General features: G+C 40.2%; 1 protein-coding gene across 7 annotated transcripts in view; it reads right to left on the reverse strand.

Annotated features, from left to right (window-relative positions):
• Positions 1 to 23,635, reverse strand: part of PUM2 (pumilio RNA binding family member 2) — a 69,330-nt gene that overhangs the window by 43,813 nt on the left and 1,882 nt on the right. For all 7 annotated transcript variants that reach the window (XM_035320222.1, XM_035320219.1, XM_035320218.1 and 4 more), the window contains exon 2: positions 916 to 984. In XM_035320222.1, coding sequence (XP_035176113.1) covers positions 916 to 966 — 51 coding nt within the window. In that variant the 5' untranslated portion in view covers positions 967 to 984. The remainder of the gene's footprint in view (positions 1 to 915; positions 985 to 23,635) is intronic.

Raw genomic sequence — 23,635 nt, forward strand, 5'->3', positions numbered from 1 at the left:
ACTGCTTTCTTTTAAAAATAAATCTTCATAGTTCTGCTGAATACATTAAATGCTTCATTAACATCAAAAAAAAAAAAAAACAAGAATAGGAACATGTCAGCCCAGAAGTGCTGAGAACCTAGAACACGACTTTTTTTGTAAGTTAGTTTCCCTTCAGCATACAGTCCTGTAATGTTATAAAAAATAAGCAGAAATATCATCACCAGTTCAATTATCAAAAAGCTTTATCTAATATCTAGCAAAACAAATGGACCAGTATTTGAAATTTTTATTTAATAGGAATTTATTTCATTATCAGATCCTGCCATGGCAAGTAACTCTAATGCATGCTGATTACTTTTCAAACAATTCAGGTCCTTCAAAGGCAGTTCCCTAAGTTACCCTCTATTACACTCACAACTTCTTCAAAAAGTGCATTGACGAAAAAAAAGAAAAGAAAATCAAAAACTCCTCTCTACCTATCTTATTTTAAGGAGTAATTAACAGGAAAGGCATAGTAAATTACCACATATTTCTGCTAGGTTGTGCCAGTGCCTCTTTTCCTGGAGCCAAAACCCCTTGCAGATCCTAGCCTCCTGGGCTTGTTGGAGGTAGCAACTGTTTTGCTCATTTAGACAGAGTGGCAATGAAAACCTGCCTCATTTCATACAACTGAACAAGGTTTCAAAGAAATTACATCGTCACTTCCCCAAGAGTATCAGCCATCTGCCAAGACTGACACAGTAGCACCACGCATCCCAGTGCTCTTGCAAGCCACTTAGTTCATTCTTCACCTTAGGAAGGAGATCTTAGTGGCCTGAAAAATCCATTTGCTCTTAAGAGAAGCTACATACTCCATTTGATATAGTTTATGACTTCGTAGACTGTATCAAAATTTCCAAACCGCCCGCTGGATTTTGAGCCCTCGATAATTACCTCTCCCATTCCCCGAGATTCTAGGGCAAGAGCTTGAAACTCATGATTCATCTCATCCACAGATCGGACCTGCAGGAGGGAAAAAAAAAAAAGAGTGATCCGTTACACAGTCCAATGTATTTTCAAAAGTTTCGTCTGCAATGCTCCACGTTTTTAACACTTGACAGCACACAAAATCTGCTACTCAACCTAGGTTGGACCCAAGTCTCAATCTCGTGAATGGCCACGGTTAATGACCAATTTAATGAACCAAGTTAATATAATAAACATGCAAGAAATTCCACGGAAAAACTTAAAAACTATAAACTCCATATATCCAGACGGAAATCACTCACTGTGGAAACAGTGACCAATACTGTATTTGGGAAATAAAAGGAAATTGAAGACCTGAGCACAGAATATACTTGGGAAAGGGGATGGCTGGTTGCACACAAGGTTACTGAGTACACTTAGCAGCAAACAAAGAAAAGCTCACAAGACGGGTCACAAAAGCTACTCGTAGCACGTTGCTATCACAGCCTAGTAAGTGACTGCATGACTGCACGAGCACAATTTCTCTTGCCTTCTTCCAGGAAATAGCACTCTTCTGTGTGTGCAGGGGGTGGTGGGGGTGGATTTCTTATTTTTAAATGTGGAAGGTGTACAAGTGCAAGAGCAGCACCGGGGGCATTCTCTCCTGAGAAATTGGTTTCCACCAGGAATTTTTAAAGCCATGATAAGCTTAGAAAAACAAATAAAGGGAAGTTCAGAGTTGTTTCTCCTCTTCCCATCTTTCTCAGTAGTGAGATGTAGCACGGTAAAATAATGAAAACAAATTCTTCCAGCGTAAAGAAAAAGGAGAATCAAAGCTTTCCTCCTGATGCCCATCTCTCCCGAGGACTCTGTCTCCCCTGGTAAACCTACCTGTTCACATTAACAAATAGAGCAAAATAAAGTGTACTGGGTCTGGCTGGGATGTTAACTTTCCCTGCAGCAGTCCATACAGTGCTGCGCTCTGCACTTGGAGCTAGAACAGCAGTGGTATCACACCAGTGTTGTGTCTGCTGCTGAGCAGTGCTGGCACAGCATCAGGACTCTCTCTAACCTTCCTAGGGGGTGGGCAAAAAGTGAGAAAGAAACATCAGCAGAGCAGCTGACCTAAACCAACCAAAGGGATATTCCATACCATATGATGTCACACTCAGCAATAACAGGTGGAAAAAGGAAGAAGAGGGGAGGGGTGGGCTCTCGTTGCAAAAACGTCTGTCCTCCTCCCAAACACCGGCTACGTGCGTTGAGGCCCTGCTTCAAGGACGTGGTCAAGCATCGCTCATTTGTGGGAAGTAGAGAGTAATTTCTTTCCTCTGCACTTCCACATAGCCTTTACTTGTTTTGTTTAGTTATTCCCTTTCCCCCTCCCTCTTCCCCTTTCCCTTTTTTCCCTTTAGTTGAATTAATTAATAATATTTCCTTAATAATTATTTTTTTCTTTAATTAAATCATCCTTATCTCAACCCATGAGTTGTTCTTCCTTTACTTCTTCCCCTCCTCATCTGAGGATGGGGAGTGAGAGAGCGGTTGTGGTGTTCAGCTGCCTAGCACGGCAAAACCACCACATAAAGTTATTCCATACAGCTGATCATATGTTAAGATCACTTTAAAAAATACTCAAATACTCAAAGAAAATCTTGTGCTTATATTCTGGCACAAGCAGCTTCACCAATTCTTTCTTAGCTTTGAGGAAGTTTTTATTGCCTGCCAATAGGTGTTTTATTCTCAAAGTTCTACTTCTAAAGTATTGTTATTGCCCCATAATCATTACAAACCATTACATTTGAGGTTGTGTCTCTATACTTTTGAAAGTTCACAGATCAAAGTTTAAATCTTCTCTCTCAAAGTTACATTTTGAAGCCAATTTGAAACAATTTCAGTAAGAGCAAATGGTGTTTCATAGCGAATTATGAAAAAATATCAGCACCTTGGCCTTTTTCCAGAGATGCTGACATTTAAGTTAATTATGTTGATTTTATTCTTTTAAACACTGTAAGCAGATTGTCATGTATCTTTAAAAAAAAAAAAGCTAAACACATTTTTCAAATTAATTTAAAATTAGGTTAATTGTAAACTATGTGAAACAAGCTCTTCATTAGCTCGGAGGGATAATCAAATCTTTGTGCATGCACATGGAAAAATGAGCTGTAGAAGAATGGGAATTTTTTAGAAAGAAAAACTGAAGATTCAAGTTTTGAAGAACTTCTGAATTCATTAGAATTTGGAAAGTAGAATTTCATCTGTAGACAGCTGGGAGACCTGAGTATCTTACCATAAGCTGCTCCCCAAAATAAGTCATGCACTTTAGTTTCAATTACAATTCAGAAGTACTTTAGGCAGTTCTGTCTCAAGATATGTGGTTGCGGTCTAACAGGACTTCTAGACAAAATTTATAGCTCATGTTTGCCACATTTACCATCAATTCTATCCAAATAATCACCGTTCAACTTTTTTTTTTTTTTTTTTGTACAAGACCGAAGAGCAAATACTTATTTTTCCCCAACTCAACAAAGTTTAAGCACAAGGCCACACGCACTTCCGAATCTCTAAGAAAAGGCACTCCAAGAAGCAGGGTAACAGCACTGCTAACTCTTTTTTCCTGCTGAGTTTCAAGTCAACTGAAGTTTCCTGAAACTGAAAATAAACTTGAGTATGCTGAACTTTGGTTCTGCTCACTCGCCCCTTTCTTACAAAGACGGTATTTAAGTTAGCGTTATCTCTTGCTACCAGCAGCACGCAAATAACAGTCCCACTACCGGAGCAAAGAGGGTCCCAATTTGCCTTTCCATCAAGGCCAGCAGTCACAAAATGCTGTCCCGTATCATGAATACAGGTTTCACAGATTAGCTTACAGACTGGTGAAAATACAGGCAGCACTAATATCTTGAGAAGATCTGCTGTTGTCAGCGCTAGCCCTGATCTCTACAACCACAGAAGAAAACGTCTACAACACGGGCAAGCCAGCTAGACCTAGCACCACGCATACAGACGTGCCCTCTCCTGAGAAAAGAAACGTTGGGTAGTTATCCACATTACCAGGAAGTTGTAATTACGTTTTCTCTAACTCAGTGCCAACGTTCAGCTAATTCATATGCTTGAGAAATATGCATTCTTAAGAGATACATTTTTGCAGAAAATACTGTCTTAAAAAACAGAATATTCAGAAACGTTAGAGAAAACTTTTATTCATTCCCTGTAAAACAATAAAAAATGCCTTTGAACTTTCTAAATTAATAAACATACTCAACATTTACAAACTGTTCATGGTTTTGGTTGGTGACATCTATTTTCTCGTTGTCTTCTCCCCCACAATCACTCTGAAGTCTGCTCTTCCTCCATTTGCCACCTACCTGCTCTTGGAATTAGCTGCTAGATCTAATCTTAGTTTTCAGGAGCTGAAAGCGAACAAACATTTCCTACTAGGAGAAGCTGGCAGTCGTTCCACAATTCTGATACATGTCAGATCATTCCCCAGGCCCACTAAATTACACACAAATGGAAACAACACACCAAAAAAAATCCTTTAGGTATTACAATTCTCACACGCTGCTGTTAAAAGGCTGGATCAGAATTTTCTATCAGTATGTGAAAGGGGGAAAAGTTCATGGATACTCTTAAACTGTTCTTTTTCCACTCCCACTGAAACTGGATACAACGTGCTGGCGTACATTAGTCCATTATTCATCACAGTAGTAAGCAGGAGGTTTTAACACTGAGTCCAAAAATAGTGTTTACTTTTTTTTAAATAAATAAATAAATAAATAAAGGCTCTTTCTCTCTTGATTTTACGCTCCCTCTCTGCCCTGTCTGTAATATATACCAAAAATCTATTTTAAATCTAAACATCTATGCAAAAACCTTCCATTACTCTGTTCAAACTCCCAGAGTAGGGCTCTCATTTCGGCTCTGTCTTGTTCCTCTGTCCACCAGAGGATTCTCCCTCTGAATGCTGCAACATCCAACCACCAAACTGAACTGATGCTAGAGGTAAAAAGGTCTAGGGAGCTACTGCTGAGCGGGTCAGTTCATCCATTCTTCTCGTGGCAGCTTTCGCCACTTCCCTTGCAATTAACTCGGTAGTCATCAAGTAAAGGGTTTAACCTTTGATTCAGGTTTTTCTTTCCCTTTTCTGTGCATCAGGATTTCACCAGCCCAGCCCACTGAGCCGCCTGCAGCACGGATTTGGGACGGGGAAAGCAATGAGGAGGAGCTGCTCTGGAGCACGGTGGAGTCAAGCACCGGCGGTACCAGGTGGAAACTGGAAACCGTGCCCTGAACTCGGGGTGGCATCCAGGAGCCGGGCTGCTGACTGCATGGCCATCTAGAATTACCCCTAGAAATGCTGCTTAAAATTATTTCCCCTTCTGGAATCTAGGCACCTGAATCCTAGGGGAGAGGGAGGTACTCTCTCCAACATTATTATATCAATTATATATATATATTATATAGCAGAGAGTATACTCTCTCCAGTAATCCTGAATCCTGCTAGAAGCTCCTAATAATTTTCCATGATAAAACAAGCAAAGATGAGCCCTTTATATATATATATATATATATGAGAAAAAATAATAAAACCAAAACCAAAAGAGAGATGATCTTCTCATCTTATACATCAGTAGTGGGCAAACAAGCTGACCAGGAAGCCCATAAGCCACATTTTCTGCATAAAGACATTTGGATTCCCATCTCTCCCTTCCCAGGTCAATACCATAACCCCAGGACAGAGAACACAGGCTGGGTTTTGCTGCTGAAGCTGTGGTCCTAGGCGAAATTCAACACCTGGCAATTTCAACAGCGTGACTGGAACGAAAGGGAAGCTGCAGGTCGCAAGGCGAATGCTTGAGCCTCCTTCTATGTTTTACTGAAAGACTTCAGAGAAAAATACCTTTTCAGTAGTTTTCTACAGGGGGTGGCTCTTCTGCAGCTTTTATCTTCTTGTATGTAGTATATTATTATGGCAGAGACTTCACATCAGCAAATTAAACTAGTATAGCAGCACAGAAACAGCTGTATTTTGAAACACAGTACGTAGAGACTTTGCCAGCCCTCCATTTAAGTTAAATCCTGTCTTGTACTGTTACGTTGGACACTTGATGAGAAATACAAAAAAGCTCATTTAACATTTCAGCATTTGAAATGACTGAAGAAAAATACTGTTTTTTAAAAATATATAAATTAAAGCATTAGACAAATCTAGTAGAGATTTATAACAAAGAAGAACGAGAGAAAAAAAAATGTAAAAAGCCTAAACTGCAAGTCCCGAAGCCTCTATTATCAAATACAGTAGTTCAGGGCCATACACATGGTTTTCTACTCCAGAATATGGTGCCAGTTTCATAGTTTCCTTACTCTGGTTTTGAGGCCAGCCAATTCTGTGTCCAGGTAACAGAAGTGCTTCAGCAGCTGAATAAGCAACTTCTAGAATCATAAGCAATAATGGAACCATGTTTTGTATCTAAGATAATTACAAACTACTAAGTATTTAGCGTAATGTTTTAAGAAAACAAGGCATTTCTTTGATTAAGACAGCCTTTGGCTAGATGCAGCTACTCACACCTCTTTGAAGCATCAAGGAGCCAAAAGCTCACTCAATACCAAGCTGCCCAACAGAAGTTTATGCTCCTGAGTTAAATGTCTACAGGCACAGCACATTTTGAAAACAGGTAACATTTTCTGAATAACATATATGACAGTAACACAACTGCAGACTTACCTAAACACTCCAAAGTGAATTACAGGACAGCTTAAAGAAGCAGTCTGAGAAAACAACACATTAGGAGTTACGGACAAAACACTTCGGCAACCAATTTTAACTTCTAACACACGTCTGCATGTGGAAAACCTCAGAAGGACAGTATTTTCCCCAGTATGTACTTGACGATTTTAGTTTCACTAGTGTCCTAAAAACCCACTCAAAATCTCCGCAAACAAATGAATCAATTCTTTAATCTGTATATTTTAGGTCTCTGAACTTATATATCTAGATGTTTACTTTTGCACTCCATGACCCTTCACAGATGCAGATCCTCTAATGAAAGGAAGTTTCCTGTCAGTTTAGTTGCCCCACATCAGCCGTCGCTATGTGTTACTGTTCCTCAGAGCAGAAGTTTGAGAAGCATCCCAAAAAAATGAATCTATAATTTCGAGGCAGGATTTTTGTAGCACAGAGTGAGAAATACTCTGCAAAAGCAATGCCTGACCCACTGAAAATGCAAGTCACAAAAGGGTGGGGTCACCCCAACAGCTGACATGCACACAAACCCAGCAATGGCTAGGCAACCCTCTGCTTGCTTGCTTTTCTTGTTTGTCAATAGGAGCACCAGGAATCTGAAATCCCGCATGCTGAAGAAGGAAACTTCCTAGATTCCTACAAATAGCAATAAATAAATGTATATTTCAATATGCTGGATGACACCCCACAAGATGCTGACTCAGCTGCCAATTAGATCCATTTCCCAGTCCTCTACCAACAGAGGGTACAAACCAAGTCCACCAGGACACCGCCTCCACCAAGAGAGGTAAACGAAGCACATCCTTCCACCTCCTTCAGTCCATTTGATGGCTACGCTGGCCCAGTGAGACTCAGAAACCTTGGGTTCTGTTCCTGGCTGTGAAATGAAATGTGCTCGAGGAAACCTGCAATACCACTAGTTCCCCACAAACAAGAAGCCTTCTGTCATGTAGGAAACTTATCTCTTCCTTGCACAGGCTTTTACGCCTCTTTCCACCCAACCAGCTCAAGTTGTGCTCAGTGGCAGAAATTTTCAACTCCTGTCACATGTCCTCAAACTCCGGACTTTAATCCCTACAGTCACCCACGGGCAGAAGTACCAGCCTCACAAATTAATAATAATGCGGCTGTGAAACCAGAACTTGCAACTGTTCATAACAGTTACCGTTTGCTCCATTTGAAGTGTTATGTTCCTACTTGCCTTGGAATATAAGCCAAATATCTTGGCAGATTTCTGAATGAAGTCTTAATTGTGGAAAAAAAATTACCCACTCCAAAGAGTTTCTAGGGAAGGGAACAGGAAGACAGATATTACAGAATTTTGTAGAATAAAAATATAAAGTTGCTTAAATGTTTATGTATAATTTACCCAACAGCTTAAACAAGGAAAGAAAAAAAATCCCATAAAAACTTGTGCAGTGAGAGTTCTTGTGAACAGGAAATTTAGTTTAATTTATTAAAATAATATTTACCCATACATTATTCAGACACTTATTTTATTATTTAAATGAGCTACAAGGAAAGGCAATTCTTCAAAAAAAGGGGGGGGGGGTGGGGGGCGACTGAGCTCTAATTCTTGTAAATCAATTGAAGAACTTTCATACACAAAAATTTACAGGTTTAATCTTCAGCAAGAAGTAGCTAAGGTGTAATGTGGTGAGACGCTTAACCTTCCCCCTGTTCGGTTATTCAGCATCTCTAGCCTTCATGCAGAAATATTCCACACACAAAAAGGGAAGCCACTAAATAGATTCAGGTTTGAAAACTAAGCTGTGAAACAAAGTCTGAATTGCAGTTGTCTAAACATGCTCATTATTTAATTGATGCTGATTACTTAATGTATGCACATTGCAAAACTGTTTTTTTCTCATTTTAAAAACCTGCACTTTTCTTGTTAAGCTAGTCAAGTAGCATCACCTTGCCGTAACACGGAGGTAAGTGACACCGGTGAGCTAACAGGAATTCAGGAACTCATGAGGGATTTCCACCCATTAGTATTGTATTCTATACTGAAAAGCTTTGTCAGTGAGTATTAATACCATACAGCTACTGCTATTAGGAAGCGTGCCATGAAAGTGATGCACTGCTATTTTAAGACACCAACCTTCGTGACTTCATAACTAGCTTTTATTCAAAAAGTTATTAAGTTAAAAAACTGACAAAGATTTGTGTGCTCTGTAGGCTATATGCTACACAAAGGCTTAAAATTTGCCTTTTCTGAAAGTGAAAACTGTACAAAAAAAATCTACACACAAGTAGGAACTAGGGACAATTTATATATAGTAATGATTATTAAATGTACAAGTACTACATTCTAACAGGGTCACCAAGCTTTGATTCAATCTGTTAACAATTCATAAAGAATCAGAACAATTAAAATGTACATGACTAGATTCAAGTAAAAATCTCCATAAATTAACCTTCTACACTGTAACCAAGGCTTTTGCTTTGTTAATGTATTTTTTTTACACAGCAAACAGAAAAGTGAATGCAATTTAGATAACATAGAATCAGAAACAGGAAAAAATGGAAAAATATTACACAGTGTACCTCGAGTAGAAAAAAAGAGCTAGGTCATTTATCCAGCAGGTAAGAGGGAACCAGTGAACAGCAAAAGTTTGATCTGGGCTGGGTTTACCTGGCAGGGTTTGGTAGCAGGGGGCTGCAGGGGTGGCCTCTGTGAGCAGAGCCCAGCAGCTGCCCCGTGTTAGATAAGGGCCAGCTTCAGCTGGTTCCAAAGGGGCCCACCACTGCCCAGAGCTGAGCCAATAAATGATGTTGTTTGCACCTCTGAGAGAGAAGATTTAAAAGGGGGGGGGGGGAACTGCTGCACAACAGCAACTGGGAGACTGAGGAGTGAGAAGCAGCCCCGCAGACCCCAAGGACAGTGTGGTGGGAGGTGCTCCAGCAGCCAGAGCAGTACTTCCCCTTGGCCTGTGGAGAGACCCCTGGTGGAGCAGGCTGTCCCCCGGCAGCCCATGGGTCCCACATGGAGCAGATCTCCACGCTGCAGCCTGTGGAGGAGCCCCCGGTGGAGCAGGTGGATGTGGCCTGGAGGAGGCTGCGGCCCATGGAGAGCCCCCGCTGGAGCAGGCCCCGGGCCGGAGCTGCAGCCCGTGGAGAGGAGCCCACGCAGGAGCAGGGGGGCTGGGGGGAGCTGCCGCCCGTGGGGGACCTGTGCTGGAGCAGTTTGCTCCTGGGGAATGGACCCCATGGGACGGAGCCATGTGGGAGCAGTTCTTGAAGAGCTGCTGCCCGTGGGCAGCCCCCGCAGGCTCAGTTTGGGAAGGATGGCATCCTGTGGGAGGGACCCTGCATGGAGCAGGGGCAGAGAGGGACCGTGAGGGAGCGATGGAGACGAAGTGTTAGGGACTGACCACAGCCCCCATTCCCCTGTTCCCCTGCACCACTGTGGGGAGGAGGTGGAAGAGGGTGAATGGGAGGAAGGTGGTTGTAGTTTGCTGTTAGTTTCTCCCTGTGCTAGTCTGCTAGAGATAGGCAATAAATTATATTACTCTCCCTATGCTCAGTCTGCTTTGCTCATGATGATAATCACTGAGTGATCTCCCTGTCCTTATCTCAACCCATGAGCTTTTTGTCACCATATTTTTTCCCCGTTCTTTTGAGGAGAGGCAGTGAGAGAGCAGCATGGTTGAGCTTGTCTGCCCATCAAGGTGAAACCACATCTTCGCAAAGTGATCACTAAAGCCAGAGGTGAAGACATGGAAGTGCCTAACCCTTTAGCCAGCAAGCTGAATCACACTCATACAAAGGAATTCACAAATTTTAGACTTCTCACTCTGCTATGCAAGCACGGATACCTAGCTGTTAGAAGGACAGCCGCTGACAGAACACAACTCCTCTGTATCACCACCATAAAATCTCAGTGAAAAAAACAGTTTCAAACATATGCCAGTCGGCACCAACATCTACCTTCGTTCTTCCAGGCGTTACTCTCTGCATAACATCAAGGACAGCGGAGAAGGTTATGCAGAGAACACTGAAGCATGTTTGTTCCAATGCATTTTAAAATAATTACTATAGGGAAGAGTATGTGTCGTCTACTTTATCTGCCTACAGCAAAGGAATGGACACAAAGAAACGGCTGTTATCAATTTTTTCAGCTGTTTGCCAAGGATGTTCTCTTTCGACAACACACACTTTGAAAATTAGCCATAGATTTCTACAATTGCCTAAAAGCTGAAAAAACAGCCTACTGTACAAAAACCTACAAAGAGACCACTTCTAATTCAATAAGCCTCATTGCTAATTCAGTAAGAGCAGCAGCTTAGCTTTGGACATTAATATCTCATTAAACGTTGGCCAGCACAGTCCTTCAAAGGAACTTAAAAAAAGTCTCAACTAACACCGCAGACTGATGACAATTAAGCTACTGGAAATAAAGTAAGCTATTTACAATTCAAATGAAAATAATAAAAGGTTTGTAGCAAAAATGAGTTCAAAGATGGGCATTAATACATCTGTGTAACAATAGATTAAAAGCCAAATTCTTCAATCTTTTCAGTTAGGAATCCAAAAATTTAAGCGCACTTGTCCATGGAGGTAGCTATCAGCATGTCAGCAACCAAATTTACAAGTAGAGAAAAGCAACAACTGTGGGGGAAAAGGCAAGCCCCCTAACAAAACTGTGCATTACCAACAGGATGAATTACCATCTATCAAATTAAAGGAGATCTTATGCGTTATGCGCTACCTCCCTGCTTCCCTTCACATACTTACCCACCACTATGCCTTGTGAACTCCAACCTCCTGTCTTCGCTAAAGTGAAAAAGCTTTCACATAAATTTTCTGTTACCTTCACAAAGACACATAAGCATCCTGATTACCCTGACTTTACTGTAAACTACCAAAGCAAGGTAGTTCAAAAAACAGAAGGTAGCACCTCCATGCAATAAGGCAGCGTAACACAATTTCATAAGCCCTGGTTTTAATCACAGGAAAACAGAAAGCTAACTACATTCTACATCAACGGGTGTGAACTTGGATTTAAAAAATAATTAACACTGACCCCAATTTAAAATATTTTTATTTCTTGACAACTTGAATAACAAGATATTGGATTAGACAATACGAAGAAATACATCATAATTGCAAAAAGCCTGAATGACTACTTGCAGCCATTTTCCCCAAAAGTAACTGGCTCCCACCAGCTCATCCTTGGTGTCTCCACAAACTCCCCTAGAATGCCCTCCAGAATTTTAGCCTCGGAACAAAACTCCACAACTGGACAGCAATCAGGTTTGGAACAAGGCTCAGACATAAACCCACCTAGAACTAGGAGCACATGGGACTAAATGCAAAGAAACCTGAACTAGCTCCAGCAGCAGTTGGGGTCTGTGCATCCCATTGTGTCAGTCTCCAAGGTGCATGAATGTGTCTGCTGCTTCCAGCCCACGTTACCCACCTCATCTCCAGAAGCAGCACTACCATTCAGATTTATGCTGCTGTCAGTAATTCCTCATAGACCTGAAATGATTCTGCACAGAACTACTGCTGTACAAGTATAAAGGATAATTTATCTGTATGTAAATCAAAGAATGCTGAGATGACTGCGTGCCATTTGTTTTGCTGGAGTACTGTATCAGACTCACTACAGTAATTACTGAACAAGAAAGCATAAAGGGCTCTGCTTCAAAGAGCCTTCAGTCTAAGTATAAGGCAAGTTACAAAGACTGATACAAGAAACTGAATTGGTAAAGTAAGAATAAGGTAGCCTTTCACATTAAGACACTTAACAGTGCACAAGAGCCAGGTATTTGGAGGCATCAGGGCAAGCAAAAGGTTGAGGTATGTCAGAAAGCACAAGCAAACTGAAAAAAAGTACAAGCACATTTGTGAAGGTACTTACAGTAATAGACAAAACCAGTACTGAAATTCACAAAGAGGAGGTAGCAGTTCACAGCCTGACAGCATTTGAGACCGTATGCAGACGTGGGGACTGGCCAAGTAACTCGGAGCTGAAACTATCAGCTGTGGTTCGCAACGGTGAAAAGGGTATGCATGAAGTATGCAGATGCATCAGAGCAGCAAACATTACTGGAAGGAGTGATTCATTAAAAGTCTCTGAAGAACACGTTAGATGGAATGAACTTGTTTGTACGAGGCAGAATGTGACTGCAATTGCTCTCCTCAGAATCACAGAAAATCCCGAGTTGGAAGGGACCCACAAGGATCTGAGGCCAACTCCTGGCTCCACACAGGACCACCCAAATATCAGACCAAGTGTCTGTGTCGTCCAAACACTTCCTGAACTCCAGCAGGCTCAGTGCTGCGACCACTCCCCTCGGGATCCTGTGCCAGTGCCCAACCACCCTCTCAGTGAAGAGCCTTCTCCTAATATCCAGCCTAAACCTTCCCTGATGCAGCTCCATGCCGTTCCCTTAGGTCACTGTCCCGACCATTAAAACTGCTCTTCCATGTGCTATGTGCTCCAAACTGCTAAAAACAAGTCAGGTATCTGCAAAATTCCATAGCTAAAGAGAGTTTCCCTCTCTCTAGATAAAGAAACATATTACAGACAAGTTCCCAATGCTCTTTGGTCTGTTAAATTACATGAAAATACCTTGCAGCTCGCCATAAAATATACTATTTTACCTAGTTCTAATGAAAGAGATGGGAACAACAGCTACCTCTTTCTGTTCTGCTGCTAGAACTGTGGCAGTCTCAAGCACATCTCAAAAATGCAGAGTGCAAGACTTTTTTTTTAGTGCACAAGAAGTCACCACCTTAAAATTCACCCCCAAAAACCTTGGGGGACTTCCTGCAAATTATACAGCACTAGTAAGATGAAAAATTTCATAAACTTATTAAACAAGTTTTAACAGGGCATATGTTTTCCAAAGCAGGAATCAAACGCCCTCACCCGGGCTCTCCGTTAACCAAAACAAAGAATTATTTCAGTCTAAGATTCCTCTTCCCAATTTGTGGGGTTTGAAAAGTTCTGCTAGTTTGCAAATTTGAAAAGCCGCTTAAAACATTAATTTGACATGTATTAACTGGGTTTCTAGTTAAGTGGAGGAAAATGCTCCTGTAGTTAAATAAATAAAATAGCAAAGTATAATTAAAAGCACTGAAAAACACCAAAAGACAACACTTGTAACAAGGTTACTACAGAACCCGTAAGGCAGAAACAGAAATGAACCATCTCCAACACAGTTTCAGACTGATGTAAACTTGACCGGGAGAAGGAAGCATCAATCACGTAGCACAAAACGTACGCTTTTAGCAGGACTCTATTCACGTGCTGCACAGTTGCTTAGTGCTTGATAGTCTTAAATATCTGTTTATGAAAGCTACTTTGGAAAAAAAAAAAATTATTTAATAACTGAAACTATTTTAATCTAAATAAAAGTTGCAAAGTTAGGAAATAAAAAAAATACGGTGTGTAAGCTCACTCGGATTTCTAGGGATGGTTTTAAGTGGATTCTACAAAAGGAAGAGCTAACGATTGAGGAAATGCGACTCCCACTCTAAGGTGAGCAAACAGATTATGTTGTTCCCAATTTGAACGATGAGACGATGATCATTGTTCCAAGGGATGGCTACGTGGCTGTGAGATCTCATATGGGAAAAATATCTCCCCATCTCCACTGCACAAACATATGTGCGTATCTTATTTGAATGTCAAGAACAATTTTATTGTTTAAATTGAAGGCAAAGCTTTTGCTAGGAATTGTCCATTTTCTCCTGGAGGCAACAATGTTAAACATTTGCACATTTTATTAGTTTAATAACATCCATGCATTTCCTTGTGGCTAAATTAATTCAAACAGATCCTCGTGGAAGTCATACTCAATACTTGTAAAATCCGATATACAGCTTCTCCTCCATGCCATGAGTGCTAAATAGCTCTGGAACTCGGTAAGACATTTCTTTGCTCTATTACCCCCTCACACCCCAAGTAAGATTTTGTGTCAGCAGCTATTCACAGAACTTCTCCAGACACATATAAATTCTACCAGCAATTAGTTACAGCTCAACTGAAGTTACAACTGAAGCCTAACTGAAGCTTTGAGCACAGACACAATTTATGTTCTGTTGTTTACAGCACCGCTATCCTTAGGAAGCTGCAAAAAGGCTGCTATTATCACAGCACTTCTCTTCTGCTTCTTCAGGACCTGACAAAGAGGCTCTGGCAGACCTAGCTGCAAGACTTGAATGTTTTCACCAACAGTTCCTACTGTTCCCCTCTACTAGGACAAAGAACAGAAACAGCTAACGTCATCTTCAAATTCCTAACTCCGATTAAAGAGGTTGATGAACTTCTTATAACCTTTGCTATGAGGGACGGTAGGAGATAAGGCAGACAGGGAGGAATACAGAATGAACAGCATGGACAGCATCCCCCTGCTGTACCTCTTGGCTTCAGCACGTGGCCAAGAACACGTGCAAGTGCTCTGACATCCAAGAAAATATATCCTGAACTCACCCAAACCCTCATCTCTGCAAAACCAAACATTATCGATTGACTGCTGATCGCTAAGCATCAAACATTCACACAGAACTGATGTGAATTAATGATGAATGAGTAACCTATCTGCAGCCCTACGGGGATGTAAACAAAAGCATGACGCCACAGTGGATAGTGGTCTTCCTCAGATATGGTACCAAAGAGCCTGAAGCGCTTTTTTGTTCTTAAGGGGGAGAGAAAAAAGCCAAAAACCCACCTGAGGTAGGTTTTTATACTTCGCTTATTATCCTTTATAACTATTTCCGATATTAAATATTCTAAAGGAAGATGAATGAAACCCAGGTGCAGTTAGTTCTAGACTGAGAAATCTGTGCTTAATGCTGCCATTCACTGACCAGACGTGCTCCCTTCTGGTTTATTATACGGGGTAACAACAGAGGCCACCTGACTCAAATTACAGTTTGGGATTTGTCATCTTGGATCACGGAGTTGTGCCTGCATTACCTCTCAGCTAACCAATGCCAAAAGACTTTTGGATATCATCTCTCATGCAAATGAGTGCTTCTCCAGCCTTGCCCTTATGATGCCAATTATTCTGCACAGCCCTCCCCTCTGGCAAGCGAGTAGTTCAACTCTTCCCAAATGAAGTTTTCGCCATGCAAGTAACTGTTGTCCATCACTTTAATTTCCTGTTGCTACAGCTGAGGCAACCTTAGAAAACACAGAATACAAATGTTAACAACATCACACCTTCATGTGACTGTTACTCTGAAGCGTTCTATGAGCCAGTTGTATCAGCTTCCAGGCAGAGTGGCTACTTAATTTAGTACACCGGGTCAAACAAGTTTTCACATCAAAGATTTTTCCAACTCATCTGAGAGCTGAATTCCATCCAACTGTGGTGTGTTTGAACTTCCTTGCTCTTCTCTTAAATGTGTGTGGCACCTCAAGTTTTTCCACCATAGTCTTCATGATGAAGGGGCAACCCTGGCTATACATACAGACTGGGCGACGAGATGCTGGAGAGCAGCCCTGCAGAGAGGGATCTGGGGACCGTGGTTGACAGCAAGTTGAATATGAGCCAGCAGTGCGTGCTGGCAGCCAGGAGGGCCAACCATATCCTGGGGTGCATCAAGCACAGCATGGCTAGCCAGCCAAGGGAAGGGATTGTTCCGCTCTGCTCTGCGCTGGTGCGGCCTCACCTCGAGTACTGTGTGCAGTTCTGGGCACCACAGTACAAACAGGATGTAAAACTGGACAGTAAGGATGTAAAACTCTGGACAGTGTCCAGAGGAGGGTGACAAAGATGGTGAAGAGCCTAGAGGGGAAGAAATATGAGAAGTGGCTGAGGTCCCTTGGCCTGTTCAGCCTGGAGAAGAGGAAGCTGAGGGGAGACCTCATCCCAGCCTACCGCTTCCTCACAAGGGGGAGTGAAGAGGCAGGCGCCAGCCTATTCTCTTCAGTGACCAGCGATAGGAGCCAAGGAAAGGGTGTCAAGCTGCGACAAGGGAGGTTCAGGATGGATATCAGGAAGAGGTTCTTCACTGAGAGGGTTGTCACGCACTGGAACAGGCTCCCCAGGGATGTAGTCAAGGCACCAAGCCTGTTGGAGTTTAATAAGCCTTTGGACTGTGCTCAGTCATATGGTCTGAATTGTTGGGTAGATCTGTGTGGTGCCAGGAGTTGGACTTGATGATCCTTACAGGTCCCTTCCAACTCAGGATATTCTATGATTTCCAGAGCAGCACACATTAAGCTGCCAGTACTGCCACGGAACTGCAGGACAATCCAACCCACTTGATGTTTCCTCATGCTATCAAGGCCTCTAATGCTACAGTTTATTCATATGCACTGCTTTCCAACAATTGACACTTCACTGATAATTACCATAGGTCATTCCTAAATAATCCCTTACAAAGGACACTGACAAGCAATTCTTCAGTCTTAACAAGAGCAAAAATTAAATATCGTACTAGACAAATAATTATCTTTATTAAGGACGTTGTCTTGCCTTATGCTTAATAACATGTTCCGTTCTTTCACAGACATTTCAGATGGCTTTCAGGAAAACAAAATAAGGTTTCTCTAGTCTTCCCAGGAATTAGTTTCTTGGAATTAATTGAGCATGTTTATTAAGTTATTATTCTGACTTAGAACAGATTTCTTGACTTCCTTAGCACTTCAACTTGGTTGGAATCACTGATGGATTTTGAAAAATCTTCAAATTAGTTGATGTTCCTCTTAAAAAAAAATTGCACACAACTGTATAGACTCACTTCTCCGTAACAGTCAGTCAGTCAAAAGTCTCAGGTATCTTCTGTTATGGAAGAGAACACAAGGCTTTTCCACGTTCGGTGTTTACTTTATCCTCCTTCTAAGGCCTCAGGCTTATGACAGTTTCTAGCCATAAGAGTTGTGAGGTTTCACACCACCATAAGTAAGAATTTTTCATATATTGTAAACAAGGATTGCTCTATTTTTACTTGAAAAATCCCTGCTGAAATTGCTAACTTCCATTTTGTATTTTACTTTCTATAGAGTTTAAGTTCTTACTGGAAGCAGTGGAGCTAGAGCTCTGCTGTCTTACAAAAATGGTTGTCTTGCTATTTATATCTAAAAAGCATTTTAAAAATTATTTTGGCAGTCTCACATGCTGTGACTTCACTAAGATGTGCTAAAACTATGTCAAATCCACAGTTTTAAGATATGCTTAGATAATGTATGTTGAATAAAAGATTTCAGTATCTTCATTTCTACTTACTTAGAACAATTGTTATCTACAGTATCTTTCTATTCATGTTCTCTGCAATCTCTCTCCAAATGCATCAAAAAAAATTATCTCCATATATTCATCAGAGATCTTATCTACCCGGTGCTTAGAGAACACAATAGCGACTAGCTGAGTTCCTACCAGTCTGCATAAATTAAGGTTTTAGAAAACCCACTTGATCCAGCGCTTCTCAACTCAGGAGTTGCCTCTTTAAAATAAAGAAATGCAGTAACTTCTCTCAACAAAAATCCCCAGAAGCACTGGTACACAGAGAAAGACTCAAGTCACAGAACTCAAGTGGAGAAGCCTCTGGATCTGTATGTGATTTTTGCTAGTTCATGTTTCCAAGGATGAATGGGAATAGTGAAAAACAGCAGAACAGAGGCAGTATTGATTACAGCAAGTTGGAATATACTATTTTCCTACAGGTAATAACGCACAGCAGCTTTCCCCTCACCAAATTTTTTATAATGTATAAAATTATCAAAGCACTACAAAAAAAAAAAAAAAGAGTAGTTCCCTTGAACCCCTCACCCAAGTTACTAGAAAACATACTTTATGACATTTACCTGTTAAGGAATGCAGAAATATTTTGATAGATCTAACCAATTATTAAACAAGGCTGTTGATTAAGATGTGGCTCTGATTCCCACTGAGGATGGAATAATTCTATCTACACAACCTATCAACCTTGTGAAATGCTAGCGAAAATCAGCACAGCTGCCTTTGTAACAGACTGAATGTTAAAAAAAAACATTTTCACACATTCAGGAAGCATGTCCAAGTGGACAAGTAGAATACTGCAGTTTTCCTTTTTAAAGAGCTGCACTACAGTTTCTGTATAAATGTAACACAGAATGAGATAAAGCATAAAGCTGGATGTCAGGGCAAAAGATTCATTTTGCTATACTGATCGGTGTAAAAGGAAGAAACAGAACGGAAGAGTAAAACCAGAAAAAAAAAGTCAAAAGCACCAAAGAATCAGAAAAAACAGATGAGGGAAAAAAACAGACAACAGATACTCCTGGTTTTAAGAGCAGCACATTTTATTTACACTTACTCCTGCGTTTACTGCATGTTTGGAACACATCCCGTAAGTTCTTGTGCTTGGAGGTAAAACAAGTTCCTTGTGGCCCTAAGGGTGGCACATTACAAGAGTCATTGGGGAAAAAACATTCCTATCTGAAGTTCAAAATCAAGTTTTTAAAGAAAAATGAGGAAGCTCTACCAATTAAACACTTGCGAGTAAAAGCTTAAAACTAGATTTTTTTCCCCCCAGGTTATCATCTGCAACAGGAGTATGTTAAGTTTTGATCTACACTTAATTGTACTGCTTCCATCACACCTTAACCAAAACTTTTCACCTGCAAGTGTAACAAGTAAGACTGTATGCAAAATCTGAATTACTTCTCATAAAGCTGGCAAGAAGCTAGTCCCTTTTTAAACTAGAAAAATTGTTTTCCATGGATTCAGGTTTTATTTGACAGTGTTCTGATGAAAACAAGGTACTCCCAGAAATATGAAATGTTTATACACATTACATGAAAGGTCCAAACTGAGCATTTTGAAATTAGTTTACACAGCTTGATTTATAACTGCTCTAATAGAAGTAACTGAGGATTTTAAACTTTGGATTGCTACAGGATTTGAAAAGTTAGCTTAACTCACAAGTATCTTTCTTTAAGATGTGGATTCAACACAAAACATTGCTGTTTCAATGAAAAACAAACAGGCTACCTACCAAATGACCTACATGAATGCTATCTCCTGTGGGCCAGCGGTGTTTGCTCGAGTAGCCACTCAACTGCTCACCAGCCTGTCTCTGGAAGCAATATCCAACTGTGGCATCATCCTGAGAACATCCACGGAGGACACTGGCAGCACCTGACACTGCAGTTGCAGGGATGGGGTGAGGAGTGTTTCCACCTGCACTGGGCCCTGCTGCTGCTCCAACTGCTGTTCCAGCTGGGGCAACCCCTATTCCAACCCCACTGGCTTCCTGACCAATGTTGGCATGTATCATTCCTCTGGTCTCCTGCCAGGCCACTTCGTTCATGCCTAGGAGGACACATGGAACGCTCATTCCACACAGAAACCTAAAAAGAAAAAGTCTTCATAACAACACAAAAGGCTTTCCTATGTATCTTTAAATGCGCAGTTCTTAGAATTAGGATTTCAACACAAAATCCAAGTCATTCATCGTCAAACGGTTTACTGATTTATTTAAACTTTAGATTTTAAATACCGTTATCAAATTAGGCCTCTCATAATGAATTATTTTTTTCAAAGACAGTATATTAATATGGTAGAATTCCATATATTTCTAAATGGTTGCCTGCAAAGTTTCTAGCTAGAAACAATCAAAATATGATTTCAGATCATAATGGCAGTAGTTTCTTTTGCATTATTACTCAGCATGATGTGTAAAACCACTAATTCTGCATACTGTTATGTCTGATTTTATACATTTCTAGACCATGAAATGAAGTAGCACAGAAAACTAACTTCTCCACCGAATTTCATCTCATTCTTGCAGGTCAACTTCAGTTTTCCTTTCAAATTTGGTACACTATGTAAATAATGGACATTAAACACCACTAACCCAGTACAGTATAATATATATATTTTATATATTTTTATATATATACATAGAGTATATATATATATATTTTTTTTGTGAAACAAAAATTTCAGGCTCAGATTGAAATGAAGTTTGTCAACTCCCTTTTGAAATACTTAGTCTACTTGAAATGAGTATAAACAACAATAGTAAAAATTGCTCTCCAATGTTGGAAAAATCCTCTGCAGGTAAAAGAAAATCAAAAAATAAATACCTGTCCCTGGACACACGATTCTCAGTCCACCATAACTGACATATTATCAATCTTTAGTAGGTAAACGGTCTAATTTCTAAGTCAACAGGACTACAAATATAAGAAACCAGATCTCCTCTACAGTCTTAAGTACTTTCGTGGAGAAAAAAAAAAGGAGTTACTTGAATTTTCAAGTTACAGAAATATCTCACTTTTCATGCTAAACAAGAATGTCAAGTCCACACAATAAAAACTGACATATATAGAAAGATACTTAACCAAAATAGGACACTTAGATCTGAAGATGTAGACGAAAGGAACCACAGCCCTCTAATCCCTCTACATGTTCCTACATTTTTAATCTAGCCTTTTTGACTATTGCATATCCAATCATTAAGGGAAAGTATGTATGTGTAAATATATGATAGCAGGATGTTTTTATGATCTTGAATAAACATGGCTTTGTGAATAACAAGATCTAAAGCTACTTTGTCTTATTTGTATTGCTACAGTAGGTATTTGCTTTACTATGAAAGCATGTTACTAAAATCAGTTCCGTGGCTTCTTCACACCACACAACTCATTCAGTATTCACAGAACTGAAGTTTAAGGAATTTAAAATGGAGATAAACAGCAAGATGCTTAAAAAAAAGAATCAAAAAAGTAATATTTGCTGTTTCTAGCTCAAACTGCACAAGGTTAGTAGAATCCAGTGAGTCCAGCTTTGTATTTAAACAATAGGCATGTGTAAGTAGTCATGAACTAAACACACAAATACAGCTTTTTCAAAATCACTTCCCCTTTGAAGAAATTTGTGAACCAATTCCACGTAGAACTTCAGACCAGCCAAACAGCATAAAATTTATACAACTAGTTTGATACCTCAGCCTTAAACTTCTTTCTCAAAATAAGAGGATGAAAACTACAAGCAAAGTTCCCAAACATAGGTCTGACGCAACCTTCTTCCATTAGGATTTACCTGCAGAGAGCTTTAAAGCAGAAAGATGGGCAGAGCTATTACTTCCTACAGAGTTCTGCCAATTCCTCAGTGAAGTAAGAAGTAACCTATTTTAGAACTTTATGAAAAATTAAATCTGAAAACAATAAAAATCACAAATCGTACATCAGATCACTTAGATCGATGCACACAAATACATATTGTAAAATTGTGCCTGTTAAAAAGGCTGCAGATGTGGTATTAGCACAGCCTGCACGGGCCAGAGGATCACACTGCTGCTCTGAAGTTTAGTGTGGGACTTGAATGCAGAAATAGATGCAGACTTGGAACTAGCACTAATTCCAAATTGAGATTATTACAGAGATACTTTTGCTGTATTTCAGAGTTTTATGCTTTTTTCTCTACTACAAAGATGGTCGTCATAACCTCTTCAGACACACTTCTTCTGTATGCCTAGAACTGTTCCTAAATAAACATGTTTAGGAAAAAAAAAAAAAAAGTTAACCAATTATGAGATAGAATCTTTAAAGATATTTCTAGAGATAACACCTGGTCTTGATTTGGAAGCTAAACATTTCACATACCAGCCTGGAAAGCACTAAAAGCCACAGCAGGTATTCTGAGTGGGACTTACACTCACCCTTGCCATAAAGCTTCGGTATTCAAGCCATTACTATAAAATAAAATTTATAGAACTTGTTTGAAATGACACCGAGGCAGCTAGGGCTGAATACGTTCACATGTTCTGATGCCATTTGAAACTCTTTTCTACTACGTGACGATGAAGTGCCTCCACTTCATTATTAGAAGCACGACATAGCTGGTATTTGTTGTTACGGCAGGAGGAAAAAGCTGTTAAGCGAAAGACTTCTTGTCCCTTTTCTGGGACAGGAGCCTGGGCACTGGCTTTGTGACAATGCTGGAATGGTCGCATTGTGTGGAATAATCAAGACAACAGCTATGTTATGGGTGGGGGAAATTCACATCAGATGAGGTAAGCATCTTCAACTAAATTTATGGGAGAACAGAAAGAAGACTGATAACACTCACATACCTATACACATGATACATACAATGAAAAGGAGTTATAAAGCAAGTCTATTCTACGGCCTAGTGTGGTTTCCTTTCTAGATTTTCTATCAGAAATTTTTAAAAGCAGGGCATTAATGCTTGCTTCACAGGAGAGCCCAACACAGAAATAACATTCAAAAGAATTCAGGGTTCTTTTTAGTGCAATGCACAGTGAAATTTTCTTTTTATACTTCCATATTCAAAAAAAAAGGCATGAAGACATGCAGGAATTTAAATGATCTACTGGATTACTTGCCTCTGTATATAAACACTTGGTCTAATCATTTTGGGGTTTTAGTAACCACTGTACAAAGAAAAAAAATGAAGTTATCAAAGAGAATGCTTTTAGAAATTCTACATGTGCAGATTATTCAATGCACATTCACATAATTAAATCAAAGGAAAAAACAACTAAAACGGAACCAGAAAATGCTGCTGAAAATCAGATCTAGTTCACAGTACTCAACAAGCTGATGTCCTGGTAATATACTTGCCCCAAACATCTGCAATACCTTGCCCAATGAGAACATGGCAAAGAAACTCTCCCAAGAGCAAACCATGAGGAAAACGCATACCCAAAGCTTTCAGTGCACCACAATGCTACACAACATCCAACACATGCTGCCACAACAAGAGAGCTTCTCTTTAAAACACAGGCAAGTCCAGCTTCTTCAGCCAACCGCTTCTCGCACTATGAACTCAGTCATGACATCAGATATGACCGTAATTACCTCAGCACTGTGCCAGGATCCCAAACACTGGAGAAAAACACTAAGTAGTAGGGTGATGCTACAGAAAAGAGCTACTATTTCCAGTTAACGCTGAAAAAAACCCTATACAAATAACATACTTCCCTACGTACAGTATCCACAGAATAAACCACAGAATGTGCATTATCAAGCAGTTTCTCACATGC

This window comes from Oxyura jamaicensis, chromosome 3, assembly GCF_011077185.1.
Source record: "Oxyura jamaicensis isolate SHBP4307 breed ruddy duck chromosome 3, BPBGC_Ojam_1.0, whole genome shotgun sequence".
Lineage (NCBI taxonomy): Eukaryota > Metazoa > Chordata > Aves > Anseriformes > Anatidae > Oxyura > Oxyura jamaicensis.